This window comes from Antechinus flavipes, chromosome 2 (genome assembly GCF_016432865.1).
Source record: "Antechinus flavipes isolate AdamAnt ecotype Samford, QLD, Australia chromosome 2, AdamAnt_v2, whole genome shotgun sequence".
Taxonomy (NCBI): domain Eukaryota; kingdom Metazoa; phylum Chordata; class Mammalia; order Dasyuromorphia; family Dasyuridae; genus Antechinus; species Antechinus flavipes.
The window spans coordinates 18,122,842-18,146,637 of NC_067399.1; the positions used below are offsets into that span (position 1 = coordinate 18,122,842).

The following is a 23,796-nucleotide window of genomic DNA, read 5'->3' on the forward strand; positions in this document are numbered from 1 at the left end:
CAGGTTGGCGGAGAGGCGAGGAGCCCAGAGGACCAGCAGGTGGGGGCTGGGTGGGGCAGCGAGCCCTCGGCTCCCGGACTGAGCGCAGCTTCCCTCCTTCAGTCTCTCCCCTCGCTCCCGCTCTTCCCCCGCCCTCCGGAGTTGCGCAACGTCTTTCTTTGGCTGCCGCAAGCAGCCAGGCGAGGGCGGGCTCGGAGGCTGCGTCAGTCCCAGCTCGGGTATAAAAGGAGGCGGGCAGCCAGCGGCGAGCCGCACACAGCCACCCGTCCTCCTCCCCTCCTCTCTCCTTCTCCCCATCTCTCTCCTTCCTCGGTCTCGCCGGGCAGGCGGCAGGCGGCCGGCCGGCTGCGGGCCCCCCGACCCCACACCCCGGCAGCATGAGCTCCTTCGGCTACGAGCCCTACTACGCCTCGGCGTACAAGCGGCGCTATGCCGGCACCGCGGCCGAGAGCCCACGGGTGCACATCTCGTCGGTGCGCAGCGGCTACAGCAGCGCCGCGCGCTCGGCCTACTCCAGCTACTCGGCCCCCGCCTCGTCCGCAGCGCTCTCCGTTCGCCGCAGTTACTCGTCCAGCTCGGCGTCGCTGCTGCCCAGCCTGGAGAGCCTGGACCTGAGCCAGGTGGCCGCCATCAGCAACGACCTCAAGTCCATCCGCACGCAGGAGAAGGTGCAGCTGCAGGACCTCAACGACCGCTTCGCCAGCTTCATCGAGCGCGTCCACGAACTGGAGCAGCAGAACAAAGTCCTTGAGGCCGAGCTGCTGGTGCTGCGGCAGAAGCACGCCGAGCCGTCGCGCTTCCGCGCCCTCTACGAGCAGGAGATCCGGGACCTGCGGCTGGCCGTCGAGGACGCGAGCGCCGAGAAGCAGGCGCTGCAGGGCGAGCGAGACGGCCTCGAGGAGACCCTGCGAGCGCTGCAGGCACGCTACGAAGAGGAGGTGCTGAGCCGCGAGGACGCCGAGGGGCGCCTGATGGAGGCGCGCAAGGGGGCCGACGAGGCGGCCCTGGCCCGCGCCGAGCTGGAGAAGCGCATCGACAGTCTGCTCGACGAGATCGCCTTCCTCAAGAAAGTGCACGAGGAAGAGATCGCCGAGCTGCAGGCGCAGATCCAGTACGCGCAGATCTCCGTGGAGATGGACGTGTCCGCCAAGCCCGACCTGTCCGCCGCGCTCAAGGACATCCGCTCGCAGTACGAGAAGCTGGCCGCCAAGAACATGCAGAACGCCGAGGAGTGGTTCAAGAGCCGCTTCACCGTGCTCACCGAGAGCGCCGCCAAGAACACGGACGCCGTGCGCGCCGCCAAGGATGAGGTGTCCGAGAGCCGCCGCCTGCTCAAGGCCAAGACGCTGGAGATCGAGGCGTGCCGCGGCATGAACGAGGCGCTCGAGAAGCAGCTGCAGGAGCTGGAGGACAAGCAGAACGCAGACATCAGCGCCCTGCAGGTAATCCCCGCCCGGCCCGGGGGCTGCGGGGGGCGGGGGGGTGGGGGAGAACCCGGGGGCTGCGGGGGGCGGGGCGGGACCGGAGGGGGAGAACCCGGGGGCTGCGAGGGGGCGGGGCGGGACCGGAGGGGGAGAACCCGGACGAACTGCGCGCGCGCGCCGAGCGGAGGAGTTGGGTTTGGCAGGGGGGCGGGACTCTGGAGGGCAACCTTCTCACTGGACAGCCGGGAAAACGAGGCTCGGAGCCACTTAGTAGGCATTTCATGCTGCCGCCTCTCTTGACTTGAGAGGAAACTGAGGCAGGAAGGGCGGGGCAGTTTACCTAAGCGGGTGACGGGTTCTCCAGTTACCTTCCCAAGGCTTTCCTGGACGCTCCCTTGGAGCCTGCCTCATTGTCTAGCGGGAAGGGTCAGGGAGAGGGTGCGCGAGGGAGGGAAGTGCGCACTGCAGGTGTTAGAGCTTTTGGAGGGAGGATAGCGTCCCCTTAGGGGCGGGGGTGGAGGAGGTAGGGGTCGCTGTGCGCAACTAGGGCACCGCCCCACCCTGGCTGTGTGTGGTGGAGGGCGGGAGGCTGAGGGGGGGGAGGGCCCGCCTCCCACACGCGGACTTGCTCTATTCTTATTTGTCCGGTTGGTAAAAGTGCTGAACGTTCCCCTTCTTCCAATAGGTGGCAGTACTTATGAATCGATCCCCTCCCTAACTCCTCCCCTCCCCCAACCTCATCCCCACTGATGCATCAAGTTAAGATAACGTGGTCCAGTTAAGGGATGCTAACTTCCTAGAGAAGGAAGGCAGCGGATCGGAGCACTAGGGGCAGGACGCCAGAGCGAGATGAGACCCTGTTCCAACATTAAAGCAGGGCCAGACCTTGGAGATTATTCTAAAGCCCTCGTTTTAGAGATTTATGAAGATGATTATTATTGACGATAGTTGTCAATGATAAATGGCATTTCTAGAATGGGAAGCATAGCTTAGTCCTCCAAGGTAGGACAATCTGGGTTTCAGTTCCACATCTGACCCCAAGGGCTGTTAGACCCTGGATAAGTTAAATGATTAAATAATAACTGAATAAACAAATTAAATAAATGATTAATGCCCCAGGTCACTCCCTTCAAGACTCTTAACTATCAGAGAAGATGCTGCTCTGCTGAGTTAGAAGCTGTTTTCCCCCCTGCGAGTTCTGGGTACCAAAGGAAACATCAGGCTTATCCCTATGCTGATATAGAAGTATTTTAGAGCCAGCCAAATGCCTTGCAGAAAAAAACTGTCAGGGAGAGGGGTGGGAGCTTGCTCATAGTGAAAGGAGGAGGGGGTGTCGGTTGTTGGAGAAGAGATAAGCTGGTTCTCTATAAAGAACTGCAACCCTCCTTTGTCCTTATATCAGCCGCCTCGCATCTTGGTCACCATTAAGTTTAATTGAAGATTTGCTGAATAACAGACTTTGTCTTTCTGTGGCTGTGCTGGCTTCCGTCCCAGATGCAGGGAAAAGCAGGGAAGAGCTGTGCTGATGTGCGACCATCTCCTGGCCTCTAGGGGAAAAGGGTGGGCTTTGCCTCTAACAAAAGAGCTGGCTTTTTCAGCCCCTGATGGAAAGGGTGGGGCAGGTCCGAGGAGGCAGCCTCTCCAGCAAGTGGAGCTCGAGAGGTGAGCCATGACTGTGCAGTTTGGGAGCCAGCACAGAATTCAGGAAGGTTCTGGCCCTTCTAGAGAATATAATCACTTCCGAGTGCACAGAGCCCAGGCAGTAGCCGACCACACAACAGGTAGACAGCCCATGATCAAGAATCTCCCACCAAAAAATGTGCTAAGAGGTCCACCTCCTCTTTTCAGAAATACACATTTGGAGAAGAAATAGTGGGTTGTGTTCCAGGGTCTGTTTTTTTTTTCCACTCCTGACAGGACACAATTAACAAATTGGAAAATGAATTGAGAACCACCAAGAGTGAGATGGCTCGATACTTGAAGGAATACCAGGATCTGCTCAACGTGAAGATGGCTTTGGATATTGAAATTGCAGCCTACAGGTATGAATGGGGGAGGGGAACATCTGCAGCAGTTATCAAGCTTGGGGTAGGACTGGAATTTAATTCCAGGTCAGACTCTTTGGGAGGAAGACTTGTCATTCCGAGACAGAGTGGGCAAGTCAAGAAGATCTGGATTCAAAGCCCGTCTTAAGCACTTGGACAAGTCACTTAATTAATGGTGCCTCAGTTTGCTCACTTGTACACTGAGTAAGTCCAATTCAACATCTCCTAACAATCCTTTCAGATCTAAGTCTTTGACATTGAACATCTTAAAATTTTGGGTGGCACTCAACTCTGCAGGTAGTCCTGTTAATTTCTTTTTTTCCAAGATCTTGTTTTGACAGGTATTCCATTTCAGGTTTTGACCCAGTTTCCTCAGAAATGCATAGATGGCTGAAAACCATGAGCTAAATTTGGATATTGACATTTATTTTTAATTCTAATGGGTACAATCAGCTCTCCTGGCACATAGTAAGCCCTTAATAAATGTCTGTTGACTGTTTCCAGCAAGCTCTGTAATTCTCATCATACTCCCAAAGATTCTTCCCTTGCTTAAAGAAAATAATTTGGGATTTTTCACTTTAAAAATAGCTTTAAACATCAACAGCTTTTATAATATGGCTTGGACATAAAATTGCCATCAGACAGCTAACTTATCCAAATTTTAACCATTAAAAATGGATTCTTCTTTAAAAAGAAGGTCTTGTATCTGCTTTCTGATTTGGGGAGAAATACTGCTTTTTCATGTGACAGTAGAAACCAAAGAGAGAATAGAAGATAATTCATTATACTCGGTACAGGAGAAGGAAAATAAATCATTGAAAGACCAAGTATCTTTATTGTGAAGACTTTCAAGAAAGGTTCTTAACCTCTCAGTAACAAAGTTTTAGGCATCCTTTGACCAAGAAGACAGTTTGTGCTTAAGAGCTTCCCATCTTTAACTGTGGAGAAAGGCAAGCACTGGGAAGCATGGGATATTCCCTTTGAATTCTGCCTTTCCTACTTATATGGCTGGGAGCCTCGGTCAAGGTCAAAATGAGGAGTAGAAAGCAGGAATTGCAGAAACAGATTTAAGCTCTGTATAAGAGTTTCTAATACTGTTTCCTGGTATGTAAAATGGCGGTGGAGAAGGGTTGAATTAGATGATGTCTAAGACTTACAAGACTTACAAGCCATATTTTAAAAGCTGTTGATGTTTAAAGCAATTTTTTAAGTTGAAGAATCCCAAATTATTTTCTTTAACTTTTTTTTTAAATTTAATTTAATTTAATTTTTTTTGCTGTTAACTCTTGAGGGTTCCCCCCCACCCTCAGACTATATTGTGGATAATATAAACTTTAAATTGCATGGGATCATTCCTTAAAATCTGATTTTGATATATTCTAGTCTGACTTTTGAATTCTATTATTTTGGAAAATTCTAGCTAAAATTTGCATTACTCCTTCTGCCTTTCCTTTTATAGTTAGAGAATATGGTGTTGTTGATTCCCAAACACATGCTTCTCCTCCCCACCACCCACTATTTTTGCTCCCTAGGAAATTATTGGAAGGTGAAGAGACTCGCCTGAGCTTTACCAGCGTTGGAAGTCTAACTAGTGGCTACTCCCAGAGCTCCCAGGTCTTTGGGCGCTCCGCTTATAGCGGTCTCCAGACCAGCTCATATTTGATGTCTGCCCGTGCCTTCCCCTCATACTACACCAGTCACGTCCAAGAGGAACAGATTGAGGTGGAGGAGACCATTGAGGCAACCAAAGCCGAAGAAGCCAAAGACGAGCCCCCCTCTGAAGGAGAAGGAGAGGCTGAGGAAGAAGAGAAGGAGGAGGGAGAAGAAGAAGAAGGAGGTGAAGAGGAAGAAGGTAAAAATCAAATTCACTGGAAAGAAAGCTAGAAAGTAAATTCCCCAGGATTTTCTGTATAAATGAGTCATAATCAAAAGCTTCCTGAAATTTGACTCAAGTTCTACTTCTATTATTTTCTAATTGTTGGACCATCATTCATTTGACCTCTTGGGCCTCAGTTTATTTCTCTGCAAGATAGGGATAATCGTGCTTCTTACTCCAGAGTTGTTAGGAATCAAATGAAATTGTTCAATATGGAATGCTAGCATGAATGTGACCTATGATTAATCTGTTTTAGAATGTCATGGGCAGGATATAACTTGGAAGAACATAGGAGCATTGATTTGTAGCTGGCGGGGAAATTGAGACCATCAAGTTCAATCTCCTAATATTACAGAAGTGGAAACATTGAACCTGATATTTTGGTGGCACTTTGTGCCTAATGGGTTTTATTCATACTTTCTGCAATTATTAGTAATGTATTAAACAAAATCATTTACATGACTTTCTTTTCTAAGAAGAACATGGAGGAGGAGAAGATTAAATAGAAAGGGGAAAAGGGCACTTTCAAATCTAAACTTTTTCTTAAAATTTGCTCTTCCCTTTCTTCTGCTGTTCTTTGTACAGCATCAGCTATTGTTCTATGTGCCCAAAACTAGTATATTGGATCAAGTGCCTAAAGAGAAGGAAAGTTCAGGGATTAGGGCTTGAGAAGAGTCTGGCTTTGGCTCTCCAGAAGTAAATTGGATAGCTTTTCAATGAGCCTCCAGTGTTCAATTATGAAAATCCATTCAATGGGATTGTTTGATGTGTCTGCTTTTGAAAAATGGGAATGAAGTAGATAATGTAAGTATAGGGATAGAGGATGTTCTTCTGTTGTCTAGAAGTGGCTCTGGGGGCAGAGGTCTGGGTTCAAATCCTATCTCTGACAATTATTATTGGGCTTATCCCAAGTAAGTCACGTGGGTATTAGTTTCCCCATTTGTAAAATGGGAGGCGTGGCCAAATTGCCCAAAGTCAGTTTTAGCTCAGTGACCCTAGAGTGTAAAAATTCAGCTCTTGGTTACTGGAAACCTAGTTGAGTCTGACATGTTTTGCTTCTAACTCTGATCTTCCCTCCCTTCTATCTCATGCCCCTTTTAAAAGGTGCCAAGGATGAATCTGAAGACAAAGAAGGTGAGGAAGAAGAAGGTGGTGAAGCTGGAGAGGAAGGTGAGGAAGCTGAAGAGGAGGAAGAGAAGAAGGAAGATGATGCTGCTGGAGAAGAAGCCGTAGAGCAGAAGAAGAAAGATTGAGTTCTCTTTTCCTTGACTATTTCAGGTTTCCCCCCCAATCAGGTCAACAATCCCACCACTACGCAATCTGTTGAGCACTGAATGCTGTAAAGAATAAGAAACCATATATTTACAAAAAAAAATTAATTAATCTGAGATGACTTAGATTGAAAGTGATTGTTATGCTAAATGTCTTCCCCTATGCAAGAGTATTTGGTGTGCTTCTTGATAGCTTCCCTGGCTTGCTGCCAGACTGCGCATGGTACATGCTTATGAATTCTGGGTTGATGACAGTGTGGATAATTCAGACATTTACAATTAAAAAAAAAACCATGAATAAACAAACTCATTGATATAAATGTTAAACTTGATAAAAATATAATTAATCTTTGGAAACCTTTGGTGGTTAGAAAATAATGACCCCAAGTTATGTGCAATAATTAGCAAATAAAGGCATCCTGGAACGGCATCATAATCCCTTGTTGTGGCTATTGTGTGTTAATTTAAAGAGTTTCAAATATGCATTGAAGCAAAGTGCAGCTGACAAGTGAGGAGCCAGGTTACTGATCTCAGAATCTCATGATACCGAAAATAAAATCAAATTGTCCCTTTTCTTAAATAATACATTTACCCCCATTGGTGCTTTCTAAGGAACTCGAAGCTTAAGTTATCATTCAGGAATCTTGCCTATCCTCCCCCACCCTTTACCTCTCCTTGCCCTACCTCTCTCCCCATCCCATAACATTTCCCCCATCCTTCTAAATATCATCAGTAATTAACAGAAAGAATAAGGCTGAGTGGATGAGAAAAACATCCTAAAGTTTGCTCTAGCAATACCAGTGCATTGGTCCCAGTACAAAGTCATAAAATTGTTGTTCAGAGTATGGGTTTCGTGGTGAGATCTGTGGGAAGAAGGACTAAATGTACCCCACTGAGTAAATGGGCACATGAACTAGAGCACCAGTGAGGTCACCAGCGTGAAATGGGTAGAAAGTACATCTTAATACGCTCAACAGCAAATAGCTTTTTTTTTTCCTTTAATTGATCTAAATGCAACTACAGTGGAGCAGATGATAAAAACAGATCATTATCGTTTGTGTAATCAAGATGTCTAAAGATACGGAGATCAAGAGACAAATCTCACCCCGAGCCCCTTTACATCTGGCCTACAAAATTGCACTAGTGGTGATTCTGGGTCTACAGCTTAGTTCCTGGACTCTTTGTTGCTGCCCTGAAATTCTTAGCTTTAAAGCCCCTCAATTAAAATTTGATGCCAATTGTAAAAGCAACTATTATACCTAACAGAGGCAACTATATCCAACATGGGTCTCTTGGATATTACTTTGGGGATCTTAATTTAGAAATCTAGAGGTTCAGAGGGATTCCAACCGGTTAAGAACTTGGTTTAAATAGAACATTCATAGCTGTCCATGCCTAACATATCCTATGAAATGCTGATGCTTGTATGGTAGCTAACCTGCTGTGGGTTAGTGCAGAAATTATCGATTATATGTTTTTCTGCTTCTGTCTTCAAAAGCTGATTTGTCTGCCGATTCCCTCCTCCCCATATTATTGTACAATTAATGTCGCTTTTGAGGAGGGGGAGTGGGGGAAAAGTCGATGCTTATACCTGCATTTTATCTGCCTTCATTTATATGCTGCTCTGTGCTTTCACCTTTGAAACTCACTTCTGTCAAATGTTTTCCATTAAAATGGCTAGCAAGCAAATGCATTTTCTGTCGTGCTGTGGCTTTGAACCTGAAAGATCCATTGTTGACAGACTGCTGCAAAGATATCTCTATGGGTAGAAACTAACCTTTTTGTATTTTTGGTCTTGGAAAGTAGATTTGGAGGACTGAGTGCTGTTAATAGCTAAGTGATGTTTCAAAAGAAAGGTTAGCCCAATAGAAAGAGTGGGATTTGGGAATTGTTTGAACCAAGTCTGAAACCACACATTGTATCACTCCTATCCACATCCTGTGTGCCACAATAAAAATACATTAAAGAAAAAAAATATGAGTGGACTTTATTATTCATATGGGAAAAATGAATGATCATCTTAGAAAAGAGGCAGAAAACAAAGCTTATGAAAATGGCCAATTCTTGATTTAGATTTATTCGCTCAGGAGGAGGAAAAGGACACTGGTTTGAGGATTATGGTTCTAGTTCTAACTCTGCAAGACATTCTTGTATAATTTTAGGCAGATCATCCTACCTAGCTAGGTCTCAGTTTGTTCATTTCTATGATGGAGTTAATTAGCTATTATTGAAGGTCCTTTCTCACACATTCAATGGATAATTTTGCCAGTTCTGTTGATTGTAATTTTTGGATCACACAGGCCTTTTCCTATTACTTTAATCTTTTCAAAGGTATAGACCTAGTAGTAGTATAAGTTAAAGGTGATTCAGTAATGTCTTGTGTATTATTCAAATCGCTTTCTAGAATTTCTGGTACCACAGGTCCACCAATGGGCCTATTTTCTCACAGTTCCATAAGCATCTTCCTTTTTTTGTCATCTTTCTTAATCTGATGAGTATGAGAGGAAGCTACAGTATATATCCAAAACCAAGAGTTGCCATTATTTATTTGTAATAGAGATAAACTCTCCAACTATCCATAAAAATAGCAATTGTCAAAGCAGTTTGGTGGTGGTTAAAAAAATAGAGACATCAGTGGAAGAGATTAGATACCTAATACATTGAGATGAATATATTTAGTAGTCTAATATTTAATAAACACAAATAACCCAGTTACTTGGATGAGATCTTATGAGATAGCAGTGTGATCCTGTCCAAGTCATTTCACCTTGTTTGCCTCAGTTTCTTCATCTGTAAAAAAATTATCTGGACAAGGAAATGGCAACTCCCTCCAAATGTCTTCCAAATGGCGTTTATAGACAGTTATATGTGACTAAAACAAGTGAAGAACAACAGCTTTGACAGAAACTGCTAGAGAAATTGGATAGCAGTATGGAAGAAATTCAATTTTGACAAGCATGTCAAACCTACTAATAGCTCCACATGGATCAGTAAATTCTTTTATTTATTTATTTTTCCCATTTTGTTTATCTACTTTCTTTTTTTATTATATTATTAAAACATATGCATAGCATCACTACATAGAATTCCCAATCTCTCTATTTTTGTCCTCCCTTATTTTTGATTTCCTCCAGAGGTTAATTGTATACCATTTCAAAGTCTGATTCTTTTTGTACAGCAAAACAACTGTATGGACATATATACATATATTGTATTTAACTTAAACTTTGACATATTTAATATGTATTGGTCAACTTGCCATCTAGGAGAAAGGATGGGGGGAAGGAGGGGAAAAATTGGAACAAAAGGTTTTGCAGTTGTCAATGCAATAAATTATCCATGCATATATCTTGTAAATAAAAAGCTATAATAAAAAAAGAAAAATATTTTTTAAAATATGCATAGGTAATTTTTCAACATTGACTCTTGCAAAACAAATTTTCCCCTCCTTCCTTTCACCCCTTTCCCTAGATGGCAGATAGTCCAATACATGTTAAATATGTTAAAATATGTGTTAAATTCAATATATGCATACATATTTATACAATTATCTTCGAGAAGGGAAAAAATCTGAGAAAACAAAATACAAGCAAACAAGAACAGAAAGAGTGATAAAGCTATATTGTGATCTACATTCAGTTCCCACGGTCCTCTCTCTGGGTATAGATGCTTCTCTTCATCACTGAACAATTGGAACTGGTTTGAATCATCTCATTGTTGAAGAGAGCCACATCCATCATCATTGATCATCATATAGTCTTGTTGTTGCCGTGTATAATAATCTCCTGGTTCTGCTCATTTCACTCAGCATCACTTCATGCAAGTCTCTCCAGGCCCCTCTGAAATCATCCTACAGATCATTTTTTATAGAACAATAATATTCTATAACATTCATAAACCATAATTTATTCAGCCATTCCCCAACTGATGGACAGCCACTTAATTTCCATTTTCTAGCCACTACAAAAAGGGCTGTTGCAAATATTTTTGCACATGTGGGTTCCTTTCCCTCCTAGTGGATTCTTTTAAAAATCATATCCTGACCAAATTAGGGAAACAGGATCTATGGATGGAATCAAACCTCATGCCCAAAGAAAAGAGAAGATCACTGAAGATGCAGTGTATAATTTTGATTCCATAAATTTAAAAGTTGTTTTGCACAAATAAATACAATAAACCTGAGATTGAAAAGGAAGCAATTAATTGACAAAAGTCTTTGCAGAGAGTTTCTTTGAAAATAGTCTCCTTTTTGAGATATGTAAAGGATTTATTCAAATTTATAGGAATAAGAGCTAGTCCTCAAATGAGTTCTCAGGAAGAAACTCAGGCTATCTGTAGCCATAAGGGGAAAACACTGCAGATCATTACTAATTAGAGAAATGCAGATTAAAGAAGTTTATATCCATCTGAAGTTGAGCACAGGTATAATGAACTGAGGACTATTCTTGTCTTATATTTGGAGTTTGAAATGTGATTAACTGGATAGCAAATCATGCTACTATTGAGCTACATAGATTTATTTAGTAAGTGTTTCCTGTGGCTCTAATGGAAAAATGGAATCAAACACTGACTGTCATATTTTTAAGGAAAATGTTCAGCTTTTCTAAATGATTCTGCCAGATCTTCTTCTGTGGCCCTTAAACCTCACCAACCCAGAGAAGTTAATTAATAGGAGGGAGATATCAAGGGGGTAGGGTGAGTAAAAACAGTTGTGCTACTGCTGAGATAGTACTAGAGACTAAGGACAGACTACAATGTAAGTTCCTTTCCTCCTCTTTTATCTTCTTCTCTATCTTTCAATATTTCTTTCCTACATCTTATGTACTCCATTGATTGTGTCAGGATTTTTAGGAATCACTCTGTTTTCCAGAGCTAAAACCCAGCAATCTGTGCCCTGAGTTTGACATAAGAACAATCCTTTGTGTTCATCCTCTGGATGATCTTAACCACAGCAAAATCCCAGATGTGTTTCATATAATTATTGCACGGCTTTTACCAGAACCAGGTGTTCTTTGAGTCTGATGAAACACTGAACAATCTTGGACAAGTTCTGGTCACGAAGCCCTGCTATGGATCAAACTAGTCACATTATTAATGTCACTCCTCATTGTCAGGACTACAGTTTATGTGCAGGTACTAGAATGATTTTTGAATTTCCCCACAGTAAGATGGGTTTTCTCCAAACTAGGGTGAGGGCCCCAGAACATGTTTCCAATTTGCCACCTTACTTGCAAGCTATTTCCATCACTTTACAATTAAACTTCTGTTTGATTCTTGACTCTCTTGTCTCTAGCCTGCTCTGTTTGACTTCAGTCATCCCCAGATTAGAGGCCAGTTGTTGTTGACAACTGCAAGTATTACTTATTTCAATAATATGTGAGTCTTTTTCACTTTGATCTCTTTCCTGATCTCTAGTCTTACATTTTCACCAGCCTAATGGACAATTCCAATATTTAATACCTGACCACCTTCTTCTTCTGAGTTTTCATAATACTGATCCCCTTTGGTTCTCCTCTTTGAGGAATGAACAGTCCTAAGTTTCTTTTATCAGATCATCACCTCTATAATATCCTCATTTATAGGTGTCCCCCAAGTCTCAATCATAGTCCCTCTTTTCATGCTACACTTGTTTCTATATACTACCATGGGTCTGGTTATCATCGCTGTGTATATGGTTTCCAGATCTATACATTTAACCCTGTCTCTTTTCCAAGCACCATTGCCAAATCACTAATTGTTGATAAACATCATGAACTCAGTATCCTATCAGCATCTCACACACAACCTATTCCAAATGGATCATTTTCTTTCTCTTTAAACCAGGCCTTTTTCAGAACCTCTCTACGATTGATCGCACTGCCATCCCTCTAGTTACTCAGACTGTTAAAGTTGGAATCATCCTTGATTGTTTAATTTCCCTGACTCTTCATATCTGATCAATTGACAAAGTCATATCCCTTCTATTTCTAGGACAGCTCTTTCATTCAATCACTTCTCTCCATTCACACAACCACGTTAGCTTCTTACCAGCTTTCTCTTGGACTATTGTAAGAACTTCTCATTGCACTTGTTTCCAACATCTTTTTACTTTCTTCATTTCCTCATCTCTCCACATATTAGCTTGAAAACGTAGCACAGTTCCAGTTCTATATGTACCAGTGGGAGGCCTTTCTGTAGCATGGTGCCTGGACAATTCACCCTCCAGCTGAGTAGTGAAGAAGAAAATCTTAGCTAAGTGCAAGTCTCTGCCTTGATCTGCTATAGTGAGTGAGAGATTCACTAATTATGCGTGCTCCTGGCTTGGAAACTCATTGTAAATTTGCCACAGGGATCCGTTTTTCTTTTTTCTTTTTCTCCTAGTGTCAGAGAAGACTATAATTTATCACAGAAATAAAAATTATCTCATCTATCAGTAAATAGTGTTTAGTGTTTAGGAAAAAGGAATCTATTTGGATTTTAATCTTGATCCTTCTACTAATTACTCATGTAATCCTGGGCAATTTTTTTTTTTGCCTGCGTAAAATGAGAACACATGAGATTATCAATGAGATTATATATGTAAAATGCTTTGGGAACTTAAAAAAGTTATGTAAATGCTTCCTATTCATGTTGCTGTTAGCTTGTGATTGGGCAAGTTACTGAGTTTCACTTTATTTTTTCTGTAAAACAGGCATAAGAACAACATCTATCTCAGAGAGCTGTTGTGAGGATTAAATGAGAGACAATAGGTAAAGATCTTTACTAAATATTATTATTATTATTTATTATATTAGAAAAATTTGATGGGCAGGATTCTGGGAAGATGACGGAGTAGGTTGGTGAATTTCAAGCTCTCCAGATTTCCTCCACAAATAGAACAAATTAGGGCTCTTCATATCTCAGGGCTATCATAGACTCGTGAAAAATCATAAAGACTTGGGGCAGAATTGAGGTCCTCCTGGTACAATTTGAGAAGACTTGAAGAAAGGCCCCAGGCTGGGCATTAACCTGTTTGAAATGTAAATAAACACCTTCAGGCTGACTCCTCAGAAATAAGAAGTCAGGAGTCCTCAGGTGAGCAAGATGTGGCTAAAGTCTCAGCAGGAACCAGAAAGACTTTCACTTGCTGAAGTCTCAGCAGGAACCAAGGAGACTTTTACTTCCCAGACTGTTTGTGGAGTCAGGGTTTGAGTCTGGGAAGATTGAGCAAACCTGTTCTGATTGGGAACACCAGGCTCAAATACTGCTACTGAGATGAGGCTCTGGGTGAGAAGTAATCAGCACCTGATGAGTGCAGAAGCAGTGGGGCAGGAGCACTGCTGGCTGTGGGCATTTGCAAGAGTATGGAGCTCTTATTTGGGATTCCTGGTCATAGTGAGGAGCTGAAGGGAAGCTTGAGTAATGATCCCTCCACCCAATGATTAGAAGTGCTTACACTAATACTTCTTATTTTTAAAAGAACCAGCAAGAAGAAAAAACCCACCATTGAAACATATCCAGAGAGAATTTATAGAAGAACTCAAAAAAGAATTCAAAAACCAGTGAAAGACATTGAGGAAAAACTAAAGAAAAAATTAAAACCATCCGAGGTAAACAAGAAGCTTATGAAAAAAGAGTAAATCCACTAGAAAAAGAAGTACAGAGCCTCAAAAATGAAAATAATACTTTGAAAATTAGAATTGGCCAAGGGGAAACCGGTGAAGCTATGAAAGACCAAAAAATAAAACAAATTATAAAGAATGAGAAAATAGAACAGAATGTGAAACATCTTATAAGAAAAATAGCAGAGCTGGAGAATAGAGCAAGAAGAGAAAATAGAATAATGAGACTATCAGAAAGTTCTGACCAAAAAGAGAACCTTGACACATTCATGCAGGAAATAATCCAGGAAAATTGTTCTGGAGTGAGGGGAAAGTACAAAGAAAAAAATTCAGCAATCATCACCTGAAAAATATTATTGCTAAATTTTGAAACGCCAAGATCAAACTGAAAATTTTGCAAGAAATAGGGGGAAAAAACCCTATTCAAATGTTCTGGAGCTACAATTAGAATTGTATAAGACTTATCGATAACTATAATAAAAGACCATAGGTCCTGGGATCATATCTATTGACAATCAAAAGAACTAGGCCTGTGACCAAAAATGTCATATCCAGCAAAAATTATCTATAATCATGAATGAGAGAAAAAATGGACATCCAAAGAACTTTCAGATTGTCAGGATTTTCTAACAACCAAACCCAAACTTAACAGAAAATTTAACATTTAAGAACCAATATAAAAAATCAACTTTAAGAAACTTAAACATGGACAAACTATTTAAATAAGGACAAATTTTTTTTATGTTTATATATATGTACACACACACACACACACACACACACACACATATATATATATATATAATCACATCAACATTAGAGTAAGCTCAAAAGAAAGATTGGCAGAGTTAAGGTAAAAATAACAATCATATACAAATGAGTTGCAGAGGAAGAATAGATACAAAAGCATTAGCATGGGGAGGAAGGCTCCTAATTCTGAAAATCTGCTCACATCAGGAATAGGTTCAATAGGTAACACTACATACATACCATGAAGGGTGTCGCACCCTCAAAATCGATTAAAAAATAAGGGGGTAGGGATGGGCAGATGGGGAAGCAAAGGGTAAGGGAGGAAGACAAAGTAGGAATTCTTGGGGGTGGGGGAGGTTAAGACAAGTTATAAAGAAGAATTAAATTAGGCATCAAGGATAGGAAAAATGTGTGTATATGTAGGGTGGTGTTGTGTGTGTGCTAGTGTGAATGTGTGTATGTCTCTATATAGCTATATATGTATACATATATATATATATATATTATATATATATATCTTTTCTTAAATGTAGCTTGCTTGGGAGTGATGGGGGAATGAAAGGTAGAAAAAAAGAATAAAATAAATAAGGTAAACAGCAGAGAACCAAAGAACAATTTACAAGGAAGTAAAGAAAAAATGTTCCTTCATGAATATAATTTCTTCTACTAATAGATATGTATATGTAGATATATATGCTTTCTTGATCTGGTAATTTCTTGTTATATATTTTGAATCCTCCCTGATGCTCTGCTGGGCACATGACAATGTTCTTTTTTTGTTTTCCTTTATTTTATCTTGTATTTCTTTTTTTCTTACTCTGTTTTTTCAAATAAAAAGAAAAAAATTTAAAAAGAAAGATTCAGCAAACTTTTATTAAGGTGGAATTAATGTTACTACTTTAGTTTGAGAGCTCTTGAGATCAGGGACTGTCTCATACCTTTCTTTATATCTCAGTGAAAAGTATCTGGCATGTAGTATATACTTAATGAAGTACATATATTTTATTATGTATATATATATGTATACATATAAAATATGTAAAAAAAATGTGGGCTAAAGCCTTGGACATACAGAGATTCAGTTCAACAGGCACCAATTGAATCCAAGGAACTTGGGAAAGTTTAGCTAAGAAACCATGGTATTCTTAGGAAGTTTCCATCCAGTTATATGATAAATGTATAAACAATTTAGCACAAAACTAAATGAGACTAGTGAAATTACTTAGCTGAGTCACAGTAGATAAATTACTTTACTTTTTTGTTTGTTTTTCTTAGTTCATTCATTTGTAAAATGAAAATGTTAAGCTAGGTGCCTTCCAGTTCTCAATCTGTGATCCCATAAATTTCCAAAGTCTTTTAGGATGGAGAGGACATTTTAATAGCTAGATGGGGGAACTCAGGAGTAAAGGTTTCCCATATATAGCCCCTTATATTTCTAGTTCATAATCCCTTCTGAGATTGTACACTTCTCTCTCCAATCTTTTTCCCTCTGAGTGTGATTCACCTCTGCCCTCCCAACTTCGGTGGCCTTTCGCAAGTCATCCCAGTTCTTCAGGGCTCTGTTTCTTTTATAAAAATGAATGGTTTGGGCTACGTGGCCTTGAATAATCCTTCTAACTCCGGATCAATGATCCCAGAAAATCTGGGAACTAGGGAAGACTATGCCATCCCGTCCTCTTTACTAGAATGGGAGAGAAGATCTAGTTCAGATCTTTTTGCGAGGTTGCTCTCCCTTTGGGTGACTCTTCTCCGAAACCCCAATTTCCTCCTTTGCAAAAAGAGCATGGATCTCTCTGGGACATTATGAAAAATGTTCTTGCTTTTGTTGCTCATGAAAAACGTGAGCCGTCATTATTATAAATCATTTGGGGAATGAACTCCACTTTTTAGGGGAAAGAAAAACATTCAAGGACCTAGAAGAGGAAAGATGCTTTAGGTTTGCCGAGGAGAGATTTTGGATAATGGGGCGGGGGTGACTACACCCCATGGAATATTTGGATCTATTCCCCTCCTCCCGTCTTTTCTTTCTCTATCCCTGCATTCTCCCTTCCTTTCCCTGCATCCTCCCACCTTCCCTTTCCCTGCATTCACCTCCCACCCTCCTTTTTTCTGCAGCCTTTCTCCCTCCCTTTCCCTGCATCCTCCCACCTCCCCTTTCCCTGCATTCCCCTCCCATCCTCCTTTGTCTGCATCCTTCCTCCCTCCTTTTCCCTGCATCCGCCCTCTCTCCCTTTCCCTGCATCAATGAATCGGTGCCAGCTGAAGTTTCTCTGCAGCCCTGCCCTCCATTACTGCAGCTTTTAAATCTCCCTGACATCTCTCTGCAGCCGGCTCTTTATTAGCCCAATAACTCTGGGCCGGCTCGCGATAAATTTAGAAAAGGGTGGGGGCGAAAGCTCGGAGGATTTTCTGGTGCTGCAGCCCCGCCTGAGCCTCGGTCCCGCCCTTCTGCAACCAAGGCTGCACCAGCACCAAGCTTTCGAATTCAGCCTCTCTCAACTTGGAATGATGTGAGGTCCCTAGTCCTCAGTTTCCTCATCTGTAAAAATGAGGGAGGTTCAGTTAGATGATCCTTTCTAGGACTGAGTCTCACACACATCAGTGAGATTGGAACGACTTACTGCTGTCCTGGATCTTACTCCTTGACCTTATGGGGTTGTTATGAGGACCAGTAATAACAGAAATTCTCATATTTTTTTTTGGATATTGACTATAACATTGGAAGAAAAAGTAGGGTCATTTAATTAAACTCACCTCAACTTTACAGATCCAGAAAGGGTCACCCAAGTATATTTGAACCCAAGTCTTCCTACTCCAAGTCCAGCTCTGATTCAATAGAAACTATCATGATTTGGTTATTTGCTTCTTGATTTCCCCCTCCCCCCCAATTCTTTAGGCCTGGACAATGAGGGTGAGAACCTGTAGTGTGTTACTCAATTTACTAGACTTTTTTTTGGGGGGGGGTTTACACCTAATATCACTGTGGCAAAATTATATGAAGGGATCCAACTTCATGGCCTCAAAATTGCTTTCTAGCTTTCAATCGATGATCCTGTAAATGTGCTAGTTGTATTGGATTTGGATTACCACTGATACTATGAGGAGATGGGAATAGGGGATGAGGATGCTGTGGTAGCCCATGAACTAAAGTAGAATGGGGAAATAGAACAAGCACAAATTTTCAGCTTTGATGGAGGGTGTCCCAGCTACATACTTCATTCCTTAGGAGGCATTAGGTTGTTAAGTTGCTTCTGCATCCCCAGCTAGGTTCAAATCCAATTTTGCTCAGATCATTTTAATAATACTAATAAGCTTTGTGAACTGGACAAGTCACTTAACCTCTGCTTATCTCAGTTTATCTCTGAAATAATGATAATAGATTTTCCTGCAAAAATAAAGTAAGGTAATCATTATAAACACTTAGCACATTCCTGGCACATGGTAAATACTAAATAAATGTTAGCTATTCTTTTTTATCATCATCATCATCATCATTGCTATTATTATCTAATTAATGAATGTTTGTTGATTGATTGACCAAGATGTTGAGGGGACTAGAAACTATAACAAAAAAGAATTATCTATTATGGAAATGCGAATGTTTACACTGGACCAGAGAAAGCTTGTCTGTAGGGAGCGGCAAGAGTGGTCTTTAAGTACTTAAAAGGGTGTGAAGACGAAGGATTAGCTCTGTTCTGCTTCAATCCAAAAGGCTGAAAGAAAAGTAGTTATTGAATAAAGAAGAGTTTGTAAGGACTAAAAAATCAAACCGGGTTTGTTAGGGGTTGGGGAGCTCGATTTCATCCTGTCAGAGATTGAATGATCGCTTGGCATGCTAAAGAAATGTGGAAGAGATTCATGATCTGATATGAATTGAACAAGATGGTCTTTGGAGGTCTCTTGTGGCTTTGAGATATATGCCCTTATAGTCAAGTAGGAATAGTCTCCAGTAGTTGAGTCACAGTCAAATATAAATAGAGGATACTAAACTGTACATTGGGATCCCTGTGGGCTGCATATTGACTTCATTTTCAAATGTAATGTTATTCATGTTTTATTTTATTTTTATTTGTTTTCTTAAATATTTCCCATTTACATTTTAATCTGCAGGGAATGTTTTAGGCCACATGTTACACACTAGCAGTGTGTTTGACAATTCTGGGCTACAAGATAGGGAATTCTGAAGGGATCTGGAAGCATTGTAGTCTCCCCCCTGCCTAAAGATTTCTGGTCCAAATACAAGTCCACATAACAGCATAAATCTGAAATACTGATAAATGAATTCAGCCACTTAGATCAAAGCAGATATTTTTTTGAAAGCAAAATACAAAGAGGAGAAAGAAAGAAAATAGTATTTCTGATGAATTCTTAATTTCTACACATATTTTAAATTAACTTCATTTTATCTGGGAATTTTCTAGTAGTAAGATGAGCAAGTAGAGACAGATGAACTCAACAATTTAGAGTTAATCTGAATATTTCCTCTTTGCTGCATTTGTAACAATTATTTTATTTGTAGATCAATAAGTAGCAAGCTTCAATAAGACTAATTAGTGTATGACCTAACGAATGATCATTAATCCAGCCTAGAGGCATGGGAGAAGAGAACAAAATCTGTGAGATTAAATGAAAAACACAGATAGGAATGAGGGGAGGAGGGAGGGAGGAAGAGAGAGAGAGAGAGAGAGAGAGAGAGAGAGAGAGAGAGGAGAGAGAGAGAGAGAGAGAGAGAGAGAGAAATAGAGAGAGAGAGGAGAGAGAGAGAGAGAGAGAGAGAGAGAGAGAGAGAGAGAGAGAAATAGAGAGAGAGAGGAGAGAGAGAGAGAGAGAGAGAGAGAGAGAGAGAGAGAGAGAGAGAGAAATAGAGAGAGAGAGGAGAGAGAGGAGAGAGAGGAGAGAGAGAGAGAGAGAGAGAGAGAGAGAGAGACAGAGACAGAGACAGAGACACAGAGACAGAGAGATCGGGAGAGGAGAAGAGAAGATGAGAGGAGACAAGAGAAGATGGGAGGGAAAGTGGGGAGAAGAGGGGAAGAAGCAGTGGAGATGGAAGAGACAGAAAGGGAATGAGAGAGAGAAGAGTGTGTGAGATACAGAGGGACAGAGACAGAGAGATACAAAGAAAGGGTCAAAGATAAAAGTAGGGAAATAAAGAATAACAGAAACAAAAAGTCAAAGAAAGAGATAAGGAGATACAGAGAGAAGAGACTTAGCCAGGAAGAGATTCAGAGATACACATCCATATCCATCTATTTTGTTGAAGCCTATTTTAGCAATTATAAGAAGAAATCCAATGACATGTGTCATTCTCAGAGTTGAAATCGTGCCCACGTTCCTATTAATAGGTACCCAGTTTTCTAATACCAGCAACTAATAGTGGGTGTGAGTTTTATTTCACCCTCAATTGTAGGAAAGCTAGGATTTGGAAAATAAGAAATAAGGAGCATGATGGGCTGAGGAAAACATCTGGAATCGTGAAAGTGCTTGTTCAATTCTGTGACCTTACATCAGTAAGAGATTTTTCTTTCAAGGAGCTTTTTTGCCTGTCTGGAATTTGAGTTTCTTCACAAAAGCTCTGCCATGAAGGCAGGTGTGTTTAGCTCCCTTTACAAAGAAAAATCTGAGTCAAAGAGATAAAATGACTTTTCGAAAACATCTAAAACGATGATAAAGTATGTCTAAGGATCTCAGACTCCTGATATCTAGCCTTGGTACCCTTTGTTCCCCTTTATTGTTTACTCATGTCACCCATTGTTCAAAACATGGATAGCAAAGACAATGACTGGAGTGCGAATGGTTTAATGGGACAAGCACTTTTTTGGGAATCAGACTTGTCTAGTCCTAGTTAAAAAAAAATCAAAGATTAGTGATTTAAAAGGATATTAAACATAATATAGTCTTGCCTATACAAGACTTTACAAATACAAATGAGGAACTGAGGCTCAGGAACATGAACTCACATAAATGATGGAGTAACTGAGATCAGCTGACTCTATACCTAATCGTTCCACTTGCTTTGAGTCGTTGGCTAATATCTGTGAGCCACTGTTTCCTCATCAATAAATTAGGGAGATTAGGGAAGCTAGAAGGCTCAGTGGATGAAGCACTGGCCCTGAAGTCAGGAGATATGAGTTCAAATGTGGCCTCAGACACTTAACACTTACTAGCCATGTGGCTCGAGGTAAATCATTTAAGTCCAATTGCTTCTCAAAAATAAATAAATAAGATTATAAAAATAAATAAGGGAAGTGAATTAATTAAGTGGTCCCTAAAGTCCCAGCTCTAAGGCTTGTGGAGTCTCTACCACTTTGCATTCACAGGTATATTCTATAAGGGGATCAAGTTTGACCTTCCAAATATTCTTGACATCTGTCATAGAATAGAATCCTTCCCAAGGATAGTTTAAACTGGCATATGAGTAAGATTTAAAGCTCTTTACAGAGATGATGAGGAGGCCCCAGAGAACTGTCACTCTGAGCCTTCAGAAGCCAGCCTTCAAAGTGGGTGTTCTTTGCCCTCTGTCAGCAGCAGACAAGATCTCCTCTGTGACAAATCCTCTATAGGATTATCCATACACCCCTGCCTCCCTCCAGCTTCCATATGTGTCAGTAGTAGTGGCTACTTGGGTAGCCACAGTCGATAGAGTGCTGGGCCTGAGGTCAAGAAGACTCATCTTCCTGAGTTCAAAACAGGCTTTAGATACTAGCTGCGGGACCGTGGGCAAATCATTTAACCATATTTGCCTGAGTTTTTTTTATCTGTAAATGAACTGGAGAAGGGAATGGCCAACCACCCCAGTTTCTTTGCCAAAAAAACTCCAAATGGGGCCACAAAGAGTCAGACATGACTGAAACAACTGAACAACAACAATAAGCAATGTGCCTCACCAAGCTTTCTTCCTACACTTCAGCACTGCCTATGCACATAACCATACCATAGACATTGGGGTGTACCCTCAAAAAGGGAAAAGAGAATAGAATGGAGAATGTCAAGAAATTTGGATGAAAAAGATCAGGATTCAAATCTCATTTCTGTTACTACTTTGGACAAGTCACTTAAGTCCTTAAGGCTTCAGTTTATTCTTTTGTAAAATGGAGATGGTTGCTTGGATGATTTCAAAGTTTCCTTGAAATGATAATTCTTATGTTTCTGTGTCACCATTCCAGATGTGGAAAATAGTCAGTATAAAGGATTGAAGGTAGTAAATGGAGGGGTGTGGGAGTAATAAAGGGAAAATTTGACTGAACCATGAAATGTGGTGAGGAAGTAATGTCCAGTGAAGCTGAAAGGGGAAGTTAATGTCAGGTTGTAAAGGGATTTCAAATGTAAATTTAGGATTTTAAATTTTATTGTACAGGCAATAGGTTCTAGAACAGGGAGGTTCTAGAATTTAACTATTGAAATGATATGGCCAGAGAGAAAAAAAAAAGAGAGTGATTCTGGCCCATAGGGAGGATAGACATAAAGCCAGAAGACCATTTAGGAAGCCATTGAAATCATCCAGGTGAGAGGTTATGAAGGGAAAAATTAATAGCAGTTGAATGAGTGGAAATATCCGGTACTATGCGAAATTTACTATGAAGGTAGAAATGGTAAGCTTGGATAACAGATTTGTGTATATTGGGAGAGGGAAGTGAAAAGTTGATGCTGACATGGAGGTTATGGAAGGATGGAAGTATCTTTGCCAGAAATAGTGAAGTTTGGTGGAGAGGTAGGTTTGGGTTTTTTTGGGAGGTGGGGTAGGAAAGAGAAAGTATTCAGTTTTAGGCTTCTTGAGTTTGAGATTCTTCAGGACTTCCCATTTGACATGCCCAATGACTGATGACAGAAAGTATGCATCTCTTACTCAGCTTGTCAACTTCTTTCTGATTTCTCCAATAAATTTTGGGTGAATGATTGGCTTACTACATACATTAATTTAAGTGATTGTTATATTTTATAAAGTTGAGAAGTGGGGCTGAAGGTTCATCAATAATAAAAAGCAATTCAAATGAATTGTTGCTCTGCCCCCAGCAATTCTTCAAGGTATAGACTCCAAGGATCATCACCTCTTTTTCTTTCTACAAATAAGAAAATGGAGGCTCAGAGAGGCGATTAGACTTGCCCCTAAACATAGAGTTTATATCAGGGCTCGGTGAAACAACAAAATGTCTGAATTTGGATTTAGAATCGAAATATTTTGACTTAATTCTTTGTATCAGAAAACTGAAAGAAAATCAAACATTTGGAAAAAATCCATCAAATTGTTTTTGGGAATTCCATAGGACTAAAGGAGGAATGGGAGTGTTTGACCTGTTTGGTGCTGTTCAAATCATATCCTTCTAATTTAAAATAGTTCCACCTGGAGTAGAGTAAGACCACTGTCTACTAAGTAGCTTTGTGGCTATGAAAGGTAGCATGTCACCCTTTAGGGATAAAGAAAAAAAAGTTGGCTTTGAATGATATGAATGAATAGTTCTCCAGCATATAAATTGTTCTTGATTATGACTCTATGGGAACCTATTACTGCAATGGTCCAAGTTAAGGATGACCCTAGAGATCTAAAGGAGCCTTATGGTGATGTAAATGTATTATAGGGGATTTTTATGAGTTATTTGTGGAGATACCTCAAACTTGATAATTTATTAGATAGGGGAGATTTAAAAATAGTGAAAAGATAAGGATAACACAGGGATTTTAAACTTGGATGACTGTAAGTTTTGGAACTAGACAAGTTAGAAGTGAATGAATTAATGAGTGAAAAAAACATTATTTTAAAATACTTAGAATCCATGAAACATATAGGATAAGACAATTAGTAAAAAATTTGTTGAATAAATTGAAAGCAGGAATGCCAGGAGGAGATAGAGACTT

General features: G+C 40.8%; 1 protein-coding gene across 1 annotated transcript; it reads left to right on the forward strand.

Moving 5' to 3' along the window:
- Nucleotides 1–290: 290 nt before the first annotated feature.
- On the forward strand, nucleotides 291–8,591 carry NEFL (neurofilament light chain). Its single transcript, XM_051974163.1, has 4 exons — nucleotides 291–1,442; nucleotides 3,342–3,466; nucleotides 5,002–5,321; nucleotides 6,450–8,591. Exons 1-4 carry the CDS (start codon nucleotides 378–380, stop codon nucleotides 6,596–6,598), a joined length of 1,659 nt encoding a protein of 552 aa, XP_051830123.1. The 5' UTR covers nucleotides 291–377; the 3' UTR covers nucleotides 6,599–8,591.
- Nucleotides 8,592–23,796: the final 15,205 nt, after the last annotated feature.